Below are 19,070 nucleotides of genomic sequence, written 5' to 3' on the forward strand. Positions count from 1 at the left end.
CCGACTTTAATTATTCGTATCATTCTCATTGTCAAACTAACAAAAATATTCACATATGAGCAATCATTGATCAACTTAAATTCCTTAAATCACTAATGAAAATATTACATTAGTTGTCGTCTAATTGTTGTTTGTTGTTATATATTCACATATATTTCCGGAACATGTTATTTGTTGTCTAATTGTGCGCTCAATGACATGTTTGCCTTGATGCGTTGATTTTGGTGGTCAGAGAAGACTTCTGAGCGGAGATGACCCTTAGCAGCATGGCACACGATGTGCATCTACACTGTGTAGGGGTTGAAGTTTTGTAGTCTTAAATATTTTAATATGATCTTAATTGCCAAATAAGCGTGGCGTCCTATCAAGGAGCCATAACTTCTTGTTGCTAGAGTATTATGTGCCAAATATTACCTCTCAGACCATATGATGCATGCAAGTTTGAGTGAAAGGAGTTCCCATGTGTGGACCTATTTGCTTGCGTTGATGACATTATTTCTCGTGAAGAAAATAATATTATCTTTTACAATTAAAATTATTCAATTAATTTATTAAAATAAAATGTTTAAACATATTTGATCTAATATTTTTATGTTATATTAAATACAATAATAACTAAACTAAATCAATAAAATGTTTTTTTCTTGGAAGGAAAGATGGATGATTGTTAAAATTGCAGTGGTGAACAATATTTATGGTTTAAATCTCTTATTTTTGTTTTTCTAGAAAAAATATTTAAAAGTTAATATATTACATCTCCATTCCATCCTTAGTTATTTATAATAATAAATTAATTTAATTTTTGTTGTTTAAAGAAAATAATATTTTATCATTAAAAATACACAATAAGTTCACTTAGCTTAAAACAATCCAATTAATATCTAAATAATTTATAACATTAATTTAATAAAAAAACAAAATAAATATATAGATATGAAATGGTAGATATATGTTGTTTTTGGTTAGGTTGGAAATATATTGAGGTCTAAGAACGCGTTAAGTGGCATGGGTCTACAACAGAAATATCTTTCCTTCCAAGTCACACAAATTTCCATTCTCAGCAATTATTTTTATGCTCTAAATGAACACGTGTCATTTCTTGGTGGTTCCTTTTTCGTACACCTGCCCACATCCCATCTTTTCCTTCCTTGTTCACGCGGAATCAATAAACCGCGTTAATAGACCTATAAATACGCCTTCTGAAATCACAGTCCAAAAGTTAAAGCGGCCAATATACATTACTTCTTTATCTGTTTCTGCATCTCTTCAATGGCGGGTTTTTTAGGTTCGCTTGAAGAGATGAGGAAAGTGTTCAACAAATTCGACCAAAACGGCGACGGCAAAATCTCTCGGGAAGAACTGAAATCCGTACTCAGTGCCTTAGGCTCCAAGCCTTCTTCCGAAGAAGTCGATCGGATAATGTGGGAGATGGACAAAGACGGAAATGGCTACGTCGATCTAGATGAGTTCATTGCTTTCCAAGGAAGCAACGTCAATGGAGACGATTCCCAGTGCACGAACAAGGAACTCAAAGATGCGTTTGATATGTACGATTTGGACAAGAATGGATTGATTTCGGTGAACGAGTTGCATGCCGTGTTGAAAAGATTGGGCGAGAAGTGCTCGTTGAGTGATTGCCGGAGAATGATCAGTCAAGTTGATAAAGATGGCGATGGAAGCGTTAACTTTGAAGAGTTCAAGAAGATGATGACCAAAGCTTGAAAATAGTCTCCAAAAATTCCAGGTTAAGCTTTTAGGGTTTCTTTTTCAGTTTACTTTGGCCAACTTCATTGGTCTAGGAACCTGAATGAAATATTTGTGTGAAATGCTAATTAGGTTTTATATTTTGTTGCTTTTGGTTATTAATCTGTGAAATTAATTTGGGGATTTCTATTTTTTTTAATTATTAAACCATAATTAAAGAAAACGAGATGAAAATTATTGATACTGGTTTCATGTCAAACATGTGAAGCTTTTTATTTCTGGGTTGCTTTCGTGTGAAATTTTGGAAATTTTAAATTTCATTTTTGTGCTCTCTAATTGGTTAAACTCAATTATTCAGCACCGTTGGATTTGGTCCACAATTCTTTTTCCTTTTTTTTTTTTTTGTTATTTATTGGTGTGGTGCGGAGTGGAGTAGCGGACACGAAAAAATTGGTTGGCAAAATGCTGAGCTCAACACGGTATTGGTTGGTTGCTCTGTTTACTTGCTTGCTCACTTTTTAATTTCTTTTTTTTAATATGCTTGGAAGTCGTATAAAAATTATATTTGGTAGCTTTATTTGAATTTTATCAAAATTTAATTATTACTATTATTTTTCAGTTTTCAAACTTCAGGTTTTGGATATTTACTACTATATTATATTAAAAATTTGAAGAAAATGTTTCAAAAGAATATTGGAAGATAACAAATTTGATTTTAGTCAAAATGTTTGGGGTTTTTTCTAATGATCGGTTAAAAGGAAAAAGAAATTGTTGTTTTTTGAAGTCTTAAGTCTAACCACGAGTTTTGCATACGCTTCCATCTTATTGGTTGGTCAAACCGGATTCATAGGTTCAAACTTTTTTCTCACTTGGATAATGTTTTTATAACAGTTTTATTCAAATAAATCACTAAAACAATATAAACATATAATAAAATATAAAATTAGAGTTACTAATCCAATATTATCTTACGATATTCTTTATATTTGTCAATTATTATTTTTTTCTTTTGATTTGAATGAATCTTTAACCTTTTAAACTTCAAATAAAATAAAAGAATCAATTACAAACTTAATCCAATATATAAATTCTGTATTAACAGTGTTTTTTCATTCTTGTTCTTAGAAGCTTTCATCAATAACAATTTGGGGTTTAAAGGAGACGAAGAAATTTTGAGAAAATAATTCATTCGTAAAGTAAAGTATAGAAAGGACTGGGTAATGATATATTTCCTCGCTAAATCTGTCTGTTTTGGATTTTAAAATTATTTCATTCAAAACGTCAAGTAAAAAAGTCAATACTTATATATTTTTTAATCTTTATATGTCACACTCTTTTAAACCTATCAATCTATCAAATATATCAATCATTTTTTAAAGATAATTTTATCATTTCCTTTTGTCAAATATATCTCTTAAAACTATGTATAATTTTTTGAAAGTTCTTTAGTATTTTTTTTTATTCCTTTTTCTTTTAATAACATATAACACTCACTAATCATCGATTGTCAATTTCTATATAATATAACCTCGACACATAAGAAATCATTTTCCATCAATTTCAACTTACATTATTTTTGGTGAATTTGATATGCACAACTTCTTCAATTTCTCATTTTACGATTTAATCCTTACACTTCTTTCTATTTTAGCCCTTTCTTTAATTTATTTTAATCTTTCATTATTATTATTATTAATTATTATTTTAATGAATATTTAAAATAAACTAGTAAACCAAGTGAATTTTTTAGTTTCTGATTAATAATTTCAGATAAATTTTTTGAGTATTAAAATTCGAGATTACACCTTACATGTTTGAAAGATAGAATCCATATTTCCAAAACGTGTTACGTCCAATATAGAATATAATGGCGTGTTATCCTTAGTTGTGCGAAGATACTTGAGATTATGCTTTACTCTTTCCTAGTGCTTCAAGTAAATATGCATTTTACTTCTAATATATATACGTATGTATTTTTTATTCTACTATATTTGGATAGCCTTCCAATATAAAAATTAAAAATATAATAAAGGAGAAATTATTTCATGAATCCTTTCTAACATATTATCAATGATCCCAATCAATTAAAAAGGTCTATGTCAATCCTTTTTTATGTCATTTACACTTATTTTCTAAATTAATTTCTTCATTAATACATATTAAAATTAAACTTAAATTTAGAGATTAGTTTTAGAATGTTTATTAATGCATATAAAAAATTATCTCTGTTCATCTAAATTCTTTCTATTTTTCCTCATTCATTAACTTTTCATGATTTCTGAAACTAAAACACATGAAGTTTCTCATTTATTTGAAAGATTATTGAAACATTTCTAAAATGTTGTATAACTTCTTCAATGTATAAAGTTTAGGACAAAGCAATTCCTTGTTTTATTTATTCATAATGATTCGAAGTAATGGAGCACAGTCAGCTTTTGCCAAAATTGAATGTTTTAATCGCTGGATCAAATCTTTAGTTCCATTAATAGAATGTATGCTTAAGTCCATAGATAGATGTATATAATTAATAAACTTTTTGTCGTTAGTTTTTGTTATGTATCTATTGGGTTGTATCATATAGATTAATAGATAACTTTTTCAAGATATTCGTCCGGAAAAGTTGTCTTCACTTTTATTTGTTACATCATAATTTCATATTTCTGGAAATGATGATGTTTCCTCGTAACTAAAATTTTCTTTTTGTATGTTTTATCCCTTCCGACAAGTCTACAAGTTCTAAGACTGAAATAGATTTCATTGACATCCATAGTTTTCTTCCAAAGCTTGAAATAAACATGTCAGTAAAATCAAATTTCTCCCAAAAATAGGCGAACATAAAGAAATCAAAGATATGTCTCATTAAAGTGAGAAGTTTCAGATAGTTTATTCACAAATATTCAATATCTATAGTCGACATTGAAATATCATTTATTGTCATAGAAGAAGCATTTAGGCTTTGCTTTGTCCTTTGGTTTCTTTGCATTCTTCTTCTTTACCTTGGGTCGAATAGAAGTCCAAGTATAATTTTTTGCTTTTGACTTTCTTCTTTTCCTTTCTTGAAGATGAAGCAACCATCAAATTGCTCATCCCCTTACCCGAATATGCTTCCCATCGGTCAACATCAGTTCATATAGTTCATGAATTGTCTCGGATTCAGCTCTCTTTTTTCTTATTAAGTTGTAAGCAGCTCTAAACCTTGCAAATTCTCCAGACAAATAGTGGAGAATGGCATTCTAAAGGCATTTTGGCACGCACACAACTTATGGTTAACGGGGGACCTTAGCTTTTGAAGGAATGAAGAAAGTGCGTTTAATACAAAAGAAATTTTAAAGAGTCAACTACGCAGTGGGGAATTTATAAATAACAAGACCTGTCTTTTAATTTGAGCGTATAACGCTGTTAAGTATTAAAGTCTTGAATTTCTTAAGACAGTGATCGGATCACTCTCGCAAGTCATTACATGAACCATCATTCTCACTACCGTAAGTAGTGATATTCGGCATGCATCATCTACCTCAAGATACAAACAAATACAAACGCTATATTTCTGGCTATGGGTTGAACACATTCCAGAGTTCAACATCGAGATAAAATTCATCCAAACTACCATAAGGGTCTTCCTCAACCACCTCCAATTCTTCATTCATAGGCTGCTCTCCCAGCACACTTAGATCCATAGTATCGAGCGAACCTTGCTGCTGATGATAATCGACCTCATTTTCATTCATCGTCACATTTTTCCACAACATGATCTCGTTCTCATTCATCGTCAGATGTTTCCACAACATGATCTCCTCATTCTCATTAGGGAAACAATAGCCACTGCTGTCGGCTGATGCTAAATTGTTGCTTGCTGCTGCTGCCGCCGTGTTGATTTTCATGTTTCCATCCGAGCATATTGGGAAACTGTTCTTTGATAAGAGCTGAGGGCGAGGTTTGATGACTTTGGATTGCGGATTCGATGGATTTAGAAGAGGGTTTAGGTTGAAGGAAGGATCCACCTTTTTTTTCCGCAGGTGGGTATTCCAGTAGTTTTTCACATCGTTTGCTGTTCTTCCGGGTATTCTACCAGCAATCAATGACCACCTGCCATAATAATAATAAAATCATACATTAAAACTTTATACTAATACGTAATATTAATTATAATATCTTAATCAAATAATGTTAAACAAAATTAAAATATACGGACTCAATCTCAAATTTAGCACAATGAAATTATAATTTGACCAAATAATTAGATATTAAAAAATAGAAAAAACAACTAACTTTATTTTCCTAATATTTTTTGTTCAATTTTTATAAAACTTTAATATTTAGTACAATATCCATGAAAATTGAGAAAAATGTACAAATAGGGTTGAAACAATTATATGTATCCCTTAAAAATCTATAAGATAAATAAATGTATCACTATCACTAATTTATTATCTCAACCATCAAGTATTGAGTGTAAGATAAGACATATATTGTATTGCAATTATAAGTAATAGCGATAAACGCTTTAAATATATAGTCAGTTCATGGTTCTCAATAATAATAAATACTATATATTATATATTTAATAATTAAAATACTACTATTATTTAATGGTTATGGTGACATATTTGTAACATTTAGTCGATTCAAAATTTTTTGAACGAATTTAGTAGTACAGAAAAGTATTGTTATTTCTAAAATAAAGATAACCATCTATTCTATCTAATAATTTGATAATATAAAAATTTTTAATTACTCGCAATCGCAATGAAACAAGTGTGGCTGTGTGGGTGACAAGTATTAACTGTGTTTCTGTTTTATGCATCCAAGTGTTGAGTTGACCCTCAAGTCTTTGTCAAGGTTTGTAACAGTTAGATTATATTAGATGGGAGTAGATATTTTGGAGTTAAGAAAATTATAGTATTGAAGGTAAAATTAATATATTAAATAAAAATGCATGTAAAAGTTTTTCTCTATTTTATTGTTGTTTTCTTTTTGCTTTCCGGAAATATGGAATATTTCTAGGGTGGGAAATTTAGAAAAAGATAAATTTAAGGAAAATATGTAAAAGGTTATTAGATTACATAGATTGTTATAACTTTGATAATATTTTATGTAATTTTATAAAATTTTATCTAATTATAAAAATCTTATTTGATATGAATCAACAACTTCAGTGATTAAATGATTGTTGTTATCCCTAGTTATCTTAGATTCGATCACGTCATATGTAATGATGTTTGAACGTTCATTGTCAGATGATTAAGAGTCTTTTGAATATATATCACCTTGTAATCATTCCATACTAAAAAAAATATTATACTAAGTTTTGAAATTACACAAAATACCGCTCAAATTTGTATAATTCAAAATGTTAAAAAATTGAAAAAAAAGTTCAATTTTATAATATTTTGTGTAATTGATTTAATTGCACTTCACATCCTTAAATTATGTCTCTCATTCTAAATTGATCCCCTAACTATTGAATATTTCAAATTCATCACTATATTATGGCTCTCATTCTAAATTGATCCCAAACTTTTGAACATTCCAAATTCATCCTGACCCTCATTCAAAATTGGTTCCAAAAATTTTGAATGTTCCAATAAAGTCCCCCAAAATCGTTAAAAACTTGTGATGAAATTGGAATAATCAAAAGTTTAGGAATAAATTTAGAATGAGGGTTCATAGCTTGGAGGTAAATTTGGAATGTTTAAAAGTTTGGATCAATTTAGAATGGGAGAAAATGAATTTAAGGAAGAAATTAAAATATTATGAATTAATTTAAAAAAGAATAATTATTTAGGGAATTAGGTATTTGATGTAATTTGAGCTTTCTTAAAATTCCTAGTTTAGAAATTTCCATATCAGGTCATGTGGCTAATTGCTGTTCTCAATTCACGTGTGATTGCTTTTGTTCTTTCAATTCATTTTTCTTTATACCATCCTTTATAATCCTAAATATATTTATTTTTCACGTCTAACTTATTTATTTATTTTTATTTTATTATATTTGAGTTTCTTTGAGATTTATTTTAGTTTATCTCTAAGTATATTTGAATTATTATGGTGGTATATATTTTTATTATAATAATTAATTATGATAATAACTTTATTAAAGTATATTTTTTGTAATTATAACGCAAAATTTTATTTATAAATGCTTGTTAAGAGGCATTTTTATATTAAAATGATATAAGGGGATTAAGTGGTATATGGGTTTTCAAATTGATATAATTAAAAAATAATAATTTATGTACAATAAACTTAATGACTTTAAAACGAAAACGTCGCATTCTCGGAGTTTTGGTTCCCTGGAAAACCAAACATAACCTAATCATATGTCGCTATATGTTAATAAATAAAGCTAAAAAAGTAGGGAGGAAATTCAAGTGACGCTGTAGTATCTTCACTTCTGTCACTGTTTATATGATTTAAACTTATGTCCCAAGAATTCAACTTATAAATAACTTCTCTTATAAATCGTTAATATGATAATAATTATTGTGTTTTGTTAGAAAAAAGAAATCATCTTCGTTGAATCTTGATACTAAAAGAAACGGAGAACGAAAGATTTTTAAAGTTAAAAATGACTTCTTGATTTTGGAAAAAGTAGGTCATTATCAAAATATTTTTTAATTATTCAATAGTTTTACAGTAGGTTATAGGGTAAAGTACACAAATAGTCTCCCGATTATAGGATGATATTTTTTTATAAAATGGTCACCAAACTGTTTAGTATGTTCCAAACTCGCCATTTTTTGTTAATTCTTTTACAATAGCCTGAGCTTGATGTTAATCTATTGATTGATATATGATAGTTTTTTAGATTATGAAATTAGAATTTATCATATCTCAGTTAGCGGGTTAATATCTAGCTCAGAATACTGTCAATTTTTAATGGAAAATGACGAGTTTAAAACCTACTAAATAGTCGGGTGGCCATTTTGTAACTTTTAATAGTCGAGGGACTCAACAAAGCAACACACAGAGGACCATTTTATAACTTTTAATAATCGATGGACTCAACAAAATATCACTTAATAGTTAGGGGACTATTTTGTGTACTTTACCCTAATTTATATATTTTCCTTGATTTTATTTATATATATTTTATAAATATTATCATTCAAAGTAAAATTATCTAGACAGGCAAGGTCGCATCTGGTAGGGGTGTTGAAAAGTATCCAATTCAAAGTACTTCATTCGTCAACCCGATATAAAATTGCTGTGTATTTTGGAGGTAAATACTTTATTTCGTGGATTGGGTATCCGGCCCGTTTTTTTAACATTATTTCATCTCAACATTTAAATTATTTCTCAAATTACTTCTTTTAATCACAAAATATTTTAAATTTAGCTGTAATTTATTTTATTTTTTATTTTTAAATTATATAATTTGGATTTATAGATTTTATGTTTTTATTATGTATAAACTTTTAAGTTGTAAATTTTGTGTTTTTTATGTATTTTTTTAAAAAATATATAAATTTTAAAAAATAAAATAAATATTAACCAGTATTATTGACCCGAAAATGTGGGAACCCGAATTTTACGGGTACCTGACTTGCCGGTGCCCACCTCTTACGGGTCAGGACACGGGTTGATTTTTTGTGACCAGAAAATTAGGTTAAAAAATATATATTAGTCCGGTTGATTTATTTTTAAATTTGACTTATATATATATATATTATGTTAGATAATTTTTTTTTATTATATTTATATTGATTCAACCGATAATTTCTTTTAAATTTACCACCGTTGAATAGATATATTAAATTTTTCTAAAGTCGTTATTATAAAGAAAATACATTACCTTCTGCAATTGGGACCACTCTTTAGATTCAAAACACTTTTCAACTCATCACTAATGAAAAATAAAACTTTAAAATTTGATAAAACATTATTATTATTATAACTTTAAGGAACATGTAAATTTAAGTATATATATATATATCTAAATAATATATATAAATATAATCATCAACACAGAATGAAATACTTACCTGTTACCTAGGAGTTTATGGAGGCGAATGATGAGGTCAACTTCATCAGCTGCAAAAACTCCTCTCTTGATATTAGGTTTCAGATAATTCAACCACCTCAGTCTACAGCTTTTCCGGCAACGATTCAAGCCTGCAATTAAACACTTTGTAGTTCATTCTCATCACCAAAACCAAATCAACTTTTGAATCACAAAATAATAATCCTGGATGAGTTTACCTGCTCTGGAAGGCACTAGATGCCATTTTCCTTCTCCACATTCCTCAATGCATTTCTTAAGAAGAGTGTCTTCTTTTTCAGTCCATGCACCTTTTCTAACACCTACAGACGGACCTTCCATGGGAATTACTTTCGTTGTTAAAGATTTTAGTTTATATTTCCCAGTTTATTTATAGTTTCCAAAGTGTTCGGGGAAGAAAAGGGTTTATTACAATGGCGACGTGCAGGGTTTTGTATCCGCAGAAATCTCAAGAGAAAGTGACTGCTCTCCTCTACTGTTGATTACATATGCAGCTACCGTTCCAACTACAGTCATGTAACCCACTCAGATCGATAGTAACCCGATCCGATCCGGGAAGTCACGTTAAGGCCACCGGAGCGACCTACTGTAAAAATAGCGGAAAATTTAAATTTTTTATTAAAACATGTAACTTATAAAATGATTTATCAGTATGCATAAATAAAACATATTTGCATACTCATATATAAAACAAAATACAATTACATGCCCCCTAATCACATGTACCATACTCTACAAACAACGCCGGAAGAAATCCCTTACTGAAGTCGATAGCTGCACTGGTTCAATTCTTTTAACCTGCAATGGTGAGTAACAAAGTGAGCTTCGGAAAGCTCAGTAATACAAAACTACCAGATGATGCTGAAGAACGTGCATATACAGATAAACATATATTTCCTTATTGGTTCAGATATCTACAGATTTTTAGGCTGAGCTGAGGTCCCATTGATATCTCAGGTAGTAACAAATAGTATTCAGTTCAGATGAAAATATTTCGGATGTCTAGGTTCATGAGATCAAAATAGGTTATCTAGTGTGTTCCCTCTAAACCAGTGAAAAGATACATATTTTTTTTAAAACATATTTTTATTTATCAAAAACCATAGTAATATCTCCAACCGAACACATTATATTGTGTAGGTTCCCCAGAACCATACACCCCCTGCACAACAATAAGGCCCTGAGCACAAAGCCGAAGAACCTGCAGATATACTTCCTCCAACAATACCCCAAATAAAACATTTACCGTCAATAAACGGAGATATCAGAAAACAAAACATAATTCAGATCAGATATCAGAGTATAATCCAGGTCAGGAATCAGAACAGATTTCAGATTAGATGTCAGAACATAATTCAAATCGGAAATCAGATAAAATATTCATGTGAGTAGGGAACACACTACAGTTTCCATATATTATTCAAATATATTGGATAATCTTATCGGGCGGAGAAACACGGATATTCAGTTTACCGATAGAATGTCGGAAGTTAGAATCACTATTGGAAGAGTTTATTAACTGACGGAATCATTCATTATTTAGAATGTGATTTATCAGGATCATCTTATTCAGACATTTTTCGAAAGCTCTAAGTAATCAAAAGGGTATTCAGAATCATTTACATCGGAGTTACTTGTGTTTTCAGATATGACCAGAGTGATTTGAGCTGATATGGAAAAACGAAGATTAAGAACCTTTACAATCTTTTTCAATTAATCGGATTATCGAACAACTCTTAGATGAATAGTTCCCAGAACTAATGATTATCGACTGGTCAATTCATTGTCCTTCCAGGGTATTTACTCTTAAATACCACAAATTCTTGTCCATAGATCATCTTCGAAATCATCGTTGAATAGATCTTCCAATGTCTTTATTTCATTTCCACGCTTCCACAATATCATGAAATGCTGATGTGCTTGGTTTGTAGTTCATGACCCAGAATGACAGTACATCATGTAAGTTCATTAGCATTCCGAGACTCATCCAAATCACTTATTTAATCCTCAGTCATTGAGCTTACTTAGATCACTTAGTAGTCAAGTCTATACTGGTTACTTCAGAGTTTTCCAGAGTAATTCGGACGTTTCTAAATTTCGATACATATTATACTTTCGTTCAGTTCAATTTGATATTCGTAATTGATTTGTCTAATGAATATCTACTTCTTAGTACCGAATGCGATCTAGAGTTGAGCTGAGCTGAGTACTTTCAGAATTGTCATCGATCCAAACTTGAGGAGACGAACCAGGATTCGAGTGGTATCTATGTTATTCAGGTACTGACATAGCATTAGCGTTGGTCAACTCACTTAAGTTGAGTTCCATTGCTTTTAAGGGTAGTACAACACCCATGTTTATTTTGATTTCTTAATTAATTCGAGACATTTACTTAGTCTAGGCCATAAGGGCATTTTGGTCATTTTTTAGATCAAGGGTATTTCAATCATTTCCTTTCGTCCGGTCTTATTATTTAATTCAAATTTATCATTTACTTCAGTCCTTTCGAACAATTATGTCAAAAGAGCATCCTCGATAAATTATTCCTCAAATATTTACTCATAACTCGGAGATTTATGGATTATCAGGAATTTTTTGTATAAACTTGTGAACTTAATGATGAAACTAGTAATTCATCGATTTAGGCATGACTTCTTGAGTACTTTTTTCATTCAGGGTCAATTCGGGCTATTTGTTCCTCTCAAAGGTAATTTTGTAATTTTCTAACCATATAATTTCAGTATTAAAACTCTTAACAAAGATAATTATAATTTAGAGATTCTAGAGTTAATCGCTTTCCCGGATAATCCTAAACTTTAAATTATTCCTTATCAACTTCTAGTATCTTGTACAAGCCATCTTGGGTTTAGAAATCGGTTATCCAAATTTTCTAAGCAAAACTAGTATTTTCCATACACATCAGTAGTTTCATCAGATCAATATGTCTTTACAAACTTCTTATCCAACTTCCAAAGTCAATTCATGTCTTTTTACAATATAAGGGTATTTTAGTAATTTTACCTAATCGAAGTATTCTCATAATTTATCACTTAAACCGTATTCAGTTCCAGTCCATCCATAAACAAACATGCATAATAGTTCAATCATATAAATCCATGCATTTTTCTATTTTCAACATGTTCTATAAAGCATAAAGAGGTAGTAATGTATTACCTCGATTTTTGTGCCATACTGATCGATCATTTAAACTCTATTCGAACGTCCTCGATCTTGAAATCAACTTCCAATAATTCCTTGGATACATTTCAACAGAAATTTCATTAAAACAGAGCTTAATTGCGTAAAGCGGGTCGAATCGGGAGATATATAAGTGAAAACAGCTTACTGGGTTCGAATTTGACGAAACAGACTTTGGATTTAGGACGTCAAAAAAAAACATGACTTTTCGAAAATTTTGATTTTTTGGTCAAAGTCAATGGGTTTGACTGACAATATCGAGGCTTTCGGGTTCGAATTTGGAAAACATACTTCAAAATTTGGAAAAATGGACTTCAGAATTGGACCCAAGACGTCGAAAAACATGAAATATGACTTTTAAAAAATTTAACTTTTTGTCAAAGTCAACGGTCAACAGTAAACGGGTAGAGTCGGGTCAAACCGGGTCAACTGCCCCCAATTGTTTTCGAACCTCCCCACGCGCAAGGGCGGCGCTGGGGGCATGAACAGTGATATGGTGTCTGAAAAATTTCAAAAAAATATTTTATGGCATTTTGAGACACTTACCAAGCTCGGTTCACAATTTTGAACGGTGGAGAGCTCGATTCCGAAACATCGAAAACTTTGAATTTAACTTTTTGTCAAAGTCAATGGTCAACAGTAAACGGATCGAGTCGGGTCAACTGCCCCCAATTGTTTTCGAACCTCCCCACGCGCAAGGCCGGCGCTGGGGGGCGCATGAACAGTGCTACGGTGTCCGAAAAATTTCAAAAAATATTTTATGGCATTTTGAGACACTTACCAAGCCCGGTTCACAATTTTGAACGGTGGAGAGCTCGATTCCGAAACATCGAAAACTTTGACTTCCTCACTCCTTCACGCGCCAGCGACGACGGAGGCGCAAAGGTCACCGGTGGACTCGGAACGATGCAAGGAACACAATGGTGTAGGAGGTGTCGAAAACGGGTGGCTGGATCGACGTGAATCGACGGAAAACCAATGTAGATTGAGTTAAAACCGATGATATTTTCGATTGAAATTTACGATGAACGACGCTGATTCACGACTAGAGCTTTGAAGGGTTTTGTTCTTCGGTCGACAAAGAACACGATGGTGATTTCGGATCATCGAACGGTGATCGGACGGTGAATAGTTCGGAGCTCAAAGTAGTTGACCGGTAAGAGAAAAATGAGGAAAACATCTACAGAAAACATACGTGGAGGGGTTTATAATTCAACACATAAGAAAAATGGGTAATTTCGAGACTGGGTCCCTAAATTTTCTTCACTTCTTAAAATGGTCTGCCAACTTTACGATTTTACAATTTAATCCCCAATTTCTTTCAAAATTTCACTTAAATTTCTTACTTTATAATTTCTAAAAATATAGCCCCTAAATTGGGGTGTGACAATTCTCCCATCCTTTCAATTCTACGCATTCCTTTATTACTTGGTTACTCATTCTGACGTATGCTTTCAGTTATTATCTATCGTAATAATATGTTGCTCACAATTAGGTGTGTTGAAAACCAGGTATCTGTATTTCTAGGGTACTCAACATACCGGATACATAATTTTTGGGTATTGAAATGCTGACATGTGTCCCGACCCATTAAGTTTGAATACCCGTAAACCGGGTACCCATATTTTCGGTTTAAGGATCTAGTTCATATTTTTTTTCTCTTTAAATTATATATATTTTTTAAAAATTACATAAAAAATTCTAAAATTTAAATGTCTATAATACTAATATACTCATAAAATTTAAAAATTTAAATTATATAATTAAAAGATAAAACTTATTAAAAATATAATTAAATTTTAAACATTTTGAAGTTAAAAGAAATAATTTAGATTATTATGGTGAAATAATTAAATAGTAATAATTTAGAATGTTACAGTGAAATGATTTAAGAAATTAGAAATTTAAAATATTAGAGTAAAATAATTTGAGAATTAGGAATAAAAAAATCTAATATAAAATAAAAATAAAAAATATATATAATAAACATGGTACTGGATCGGAGGGCACCCAATTAAAAGATAATTTGTTATTCGGACTCGGCCTGGAAACTCAGAAGAAATAATGTGCCGGGTACTCGACCCAGAAAATTAGGTATTTTTATTATAAATACCTGTTATTTTTTAACCGAATCAATGGATCAGATATTTTTTAACACCCCTATTAACAATCCATCCATTAATGGTTGAGGTTATTAATTGATATATATATATATACTATTATTTTTAATAATTTAAAGTAATTATAGGATAATATGAGTTTAAAATAGTTTTTAATTATTGACAACGACATGAATCCAAGACCTCTAGGAAAACAACGCTCTCCTTTAACTACTAAAGTATAAAATATATACTATTTTACTTTCGTTTAAGGAGTGATGTTTATTTTATTTTATTTTTGTTGTATATGCTTCAGGTGTTGGCCTAAGAAGGTATGTGACCATTAATATCGAGTATTTAATGGACCTAAAAATTAACATGTTACTGACTTGAAATCACATTCATACAGCCGTAAAAATGGGATATAACAAGTATGATTCATTTACTTCACATATTTCAGTTTCTTATGGCATATGACATCAATTTAAAGAAGTTGATTATGTTTATTGTTCCTTACAAGAATTCCTTATTCCCCATGAACCAAATTAGTGGGCTGATCATAGATAAGCCCACCTTACCCTCTATAATCAGAATGCCTCATAGCATACCTCAAAAGAACATAAGATAATTAAAAATGGTTGTTCCTTGTTCCCATATGTAATGGAGTAAGGGGGAGGTAAGATAGTAGGCTGCTCCCAACACTAAGTTGAGAGCAGCTTCCGTAGGAGACTTCCGAATTATGAAAATGCCCTCCATGGGACTCGATCCCACGACCTCATCTTTTAGAGGTCCTCAATTCAAGCAGTTTGTATCTGTAAACGTGTGTTGTCAACGATTAAGAATTTTTTTAAATAAATACTACCGTGTAATCACATTAGATTATTAAATACAAGAAGAAGAATTAGATGAACTTTAATAGTAGCCAGAAGAATTAGATGAACTTTAATAGTAGCCAGAAGAGTTAGTAAAAGAGGTTCGAATTACTTGCAGAAATTGTGGCAACCCCTTTCTTCAATCTTTCTTCAATTCTTATTCATGAAAAAATAAATCAGTACAACATAAGATATCAAATCTAAGAATCCAAACAAATTATATCATTTCTTTCCTTACATTTTTCGTCATTTTTTATGAGCCCAACAAGATGTACTTTAGCATGAGATCTCATTGGTGATTCATACCATCGACAAAAATATATATATATATATATAATTTGCGAATCAATTGGTATAATTCTTACAAACAAAAAGACACCTTACAAGTTTGTCTTCCGATCATATTGTCTTCAATACTATCGATTTTTCATACTTGCAAATTGGAGTAGTGTTTGATTAATATATTGAGTTCATCTCTCCCCCTTCCTTTTCACCCTTCTCTTTCTTTGATCATTATACCTTCATTTCATTTTTTTTCTTTTCCTAAGATACGAAGGATGTTAGGGTTAGAAATTTTGAAATCCCAAAAGAGAGATGTTAAATCTGAAAAATAGGATCACATTTTTTTTCTTTTTAAGTCTAAATTATTAGGTGGCATTTAGGTGGATGAAAAATAATAAATAATTCATTTCATGGGACAACAATTGGGATAATAGTGAAGTGACCAAAAATATTTAATATCTAAACTTTAGTGATTAAATTAAGAAATTTTAAAGTTACGTGATTAAAACAGGGGTGAGTAAAATTGACTGATGAATTTTATAGTTTACCCAAAGAAATATGATTAAAAAATGCCACACCATCTGATTTTGCCGCGTATGCAAAAGAAAAAAAGTGTAGTCCATTTGACAAGGCAAAAATCAGAATTATAATTTGTTTCGGTGTAGCCTAAATGAACCAAACGCACACTTGTTCATTTAATAAATAAAAGAATATAAACGAATAATTTTTTTTCATGTTTGTTTATTAGTTTATGTTTTTTTATTAAAGAATATAATTTGTTCATGTTCGTTCATTTAATAAATAAACGAACACGAACACGAACATAAACGTTGAAGACCTTACCTTCCATTGTTCTTTCTAGAGGTGTAAACGAGCCGAGTCAAGCTCGAGTATTGCTGAGCTCGACTCGAACTCGAAAACTTTAAGAGCAAGCTTGACTCGACTCGAAAACTCGCGAGCTTAAAATTATCAAGTTCAGCTCGAACTCGAAATATAATAATGAAACTCGACTCGAACTCGAACTCAAAAAAATTTCATCAGCTCGAATAAAGCTCGACTCGAGCTCGATTCAAGTTTGATTTTGAGCTCGATTTAACCTCGATTCAAGCTCGATTGACCCAGTCTATGTAAATATGTTGAAAGGAGGTAGTTGCCTTTTATTTATAATGCCAAATAAGTGGTCCACTCATGTACTTCCACAATGTGAGATATTGCTTCAACAATGCCACTGAACCATCGTGCTTATAATATTCGTGCTTATAATGTAATTTTAAAAAATCTAAAGTTATAATATAACATTATAACTTACAAATTGATCACCAATTGATTTAAGAAGATTGTGTTAAACATAAATAAATGAACATAATCAAACGAACATAAATGAACATAACCGAACGTTCACGAACGTAAATGGACGAACGACATATATTCATGTTCGTTCATTTAATTAAACGAACACAAAATTTTATTTATGTTCGTTCATTTAATAAATAAACACACATAAATGAATTTCTCGTCGCACGGTTCATGAACGATTCGTTGAACGTTTAATTTCTGAACAAAAATTCTGGGTTTTCTCTTTTTCTTCTAATTTCATAAGATTTTGCATGCTAATTTCTTGATAGGTAAAGGTTTGATTTTGTGTTATAGCACGGTTTTTATCAGATTTTTATTTGAACAAAGATTGTTAATTTCGCATCCACGAATTTTGATATATCCCTTTTAGCTCTGTCGTTGTTTTGCATATCCCTTGCATATTTTTGTACTTAATATTTCTTAATCTTGTTGTTGTTGGATCTGCTTTCTTTGACTTAGCTTCTTGCTGTTTTTTCTCTTGTTTTTATATTGATCTTTTTTTTACCAGCTTTGGGTTTGATGTTTTTCAATTAGTTGAGTAGGATTTCATTACTCTTATATCTCGTATTACAATTTTAATCCTTTTTTGCTTAGCTCGGATATTTATTAAACATTTTAAATTATAGTTTCTAGATATTGGCCTATAGTTAAATAAGATAGTATTATTTTTCTTAAAATCCTATTAAGTAACCAACTAGGATTTTTAGTACTCCTCAATTCTCTAGCGTTTTATTAGTGCATCTTCTGTCTTATTTGGTTTCTTTTTTCATAGTTCCTCATAGCTTCGGTTACAGATGCTTACTTGAGGTCATGTCATTCTTTTAGATCCCATGGGGCGTATAGGGGGAGGGCTCGACAGAGTGGTGACAATGAGACTAGATTAAGAGTTTGCTCGCTGAATGTAGGCACATTAAATGCTAGGCTGCTGGAGCTGACCGGCGTACTTAATAATAGAAAAATAGATTTTGCATGTATTCAGGAGACTAGGTGGAAAGGGTCTCGCGCAAGAGAGTGTAATGGGTACAAGTTGTGGTATTCAGGCGTAGATAACGCTAGAAATGGGGTGGGTATCTTGGCATCCTCTAGGCACAAGGAAAATGTAGTTGAAGTTTGCAGATACCGGGATAGGATCATGATGATTAAGGTTATTATAGAAGAGGAAGTAGTGAATGTCCTTTCAGTGTACGCCCCACACGTTGGCCTAGGGAGGGGGAGAAACGTTGCTTCTGGGATCAGTTAGATGATATACTTAGGAGCATTCCGGAGGACCAAAGAGTTTTCATAGGGGGAGACTTCAATGGCCATATAGGAAGTGCAACCGACGGGTATGACGGTGTTCATGGGGGTTTCGGTTATGGTAGCAGGAACGATGGGGGGCGTACGTTGCTTGATTTTGCTACTGCTCACGATTTGGTGATCACTAACTCCTTCTTTAATAAGAGAGATGCGAACTTGATTACGTTTCATAGCGGGGGACATTGTACCCAAATCGACTACATCTTGATTAGAAATCAGGAACGATGGGCTTGCATTGACTGTAAGGTGTTCCCTGAAGAG

At 31.2% G+C, this 19,070-nt stretch overlaps 2 protein-coding genes across 2 annotated transcripts; one reads left to right on the forward strand and one right to left on the reverse strand.

The window, feature by feature from the left end:
- Nucleotides 1-1,205: 1,205 nt before the first annotated feature.
- Nucleotides 1,206-1,737, forward strand: LOC120113946 (probable calcium-binding protein CML23). Its single transcript, XM_039135003.1, has one exon. The coding sequence runs from the start codon at nucleotides 1,270-1,272 to the stop codon at nucleotides 1,720-1,722; it is 453 nt and encodes a 150-aa protein (XP_038990934.1). The 5' UTR covers nucleotides 1,206-1,269; the 3' UTR covers nucleotides 1,723-1,737.
- A 3,500-nt stretch (nucleotides 1,738-5,237) lies between these two features.
- LOC120113637 (transcription factor MYB114-like) lies at nucleotides 5,238-10,051 on the reverse strand. The gene is made up of 3 exons (XM_039134722.1): nucleotides 9,907-10,051; nucleotides 9,690-9,819; nucleotides 5,238-5,790 (listed from the first exon to the last, which is right to left on the reverse strand). Exons 1-3 carry the CDS (start codon nucleotides 10,025-10,027, stop codon nucleotides 5,256-5,258), a joined length of 786 nt encoding a protein of 261 aa, XP_038990653.1. The 5' UTR covers nucleotides 10,028-10,051; the 3' UTR covers nucleotides 5,238-5,255.
- Between the last annotated feature and the right edge of the window lie 9,019 nt (nucleotides 10,052-19,070).

This window comes from Hibiscus syriacus, unplaced genomic scaffold (genome assembly GCF_006381635.1).
Source record: "Hibiscus syriacus cultivar Baekdansim isolate YM2019G1 unplaced genomic scaffold, ASM638163v2 tig00110213_pilon, whole genome shotgun sequence".
Classification (NCBI taxonomy): domain Eukaryota; kingdom Viridiplantae; phylum Streptophyta; class Magnoliopsida; order Malvales; family Malvaceae; genus Hibiscus; species Hibiscus syriacus.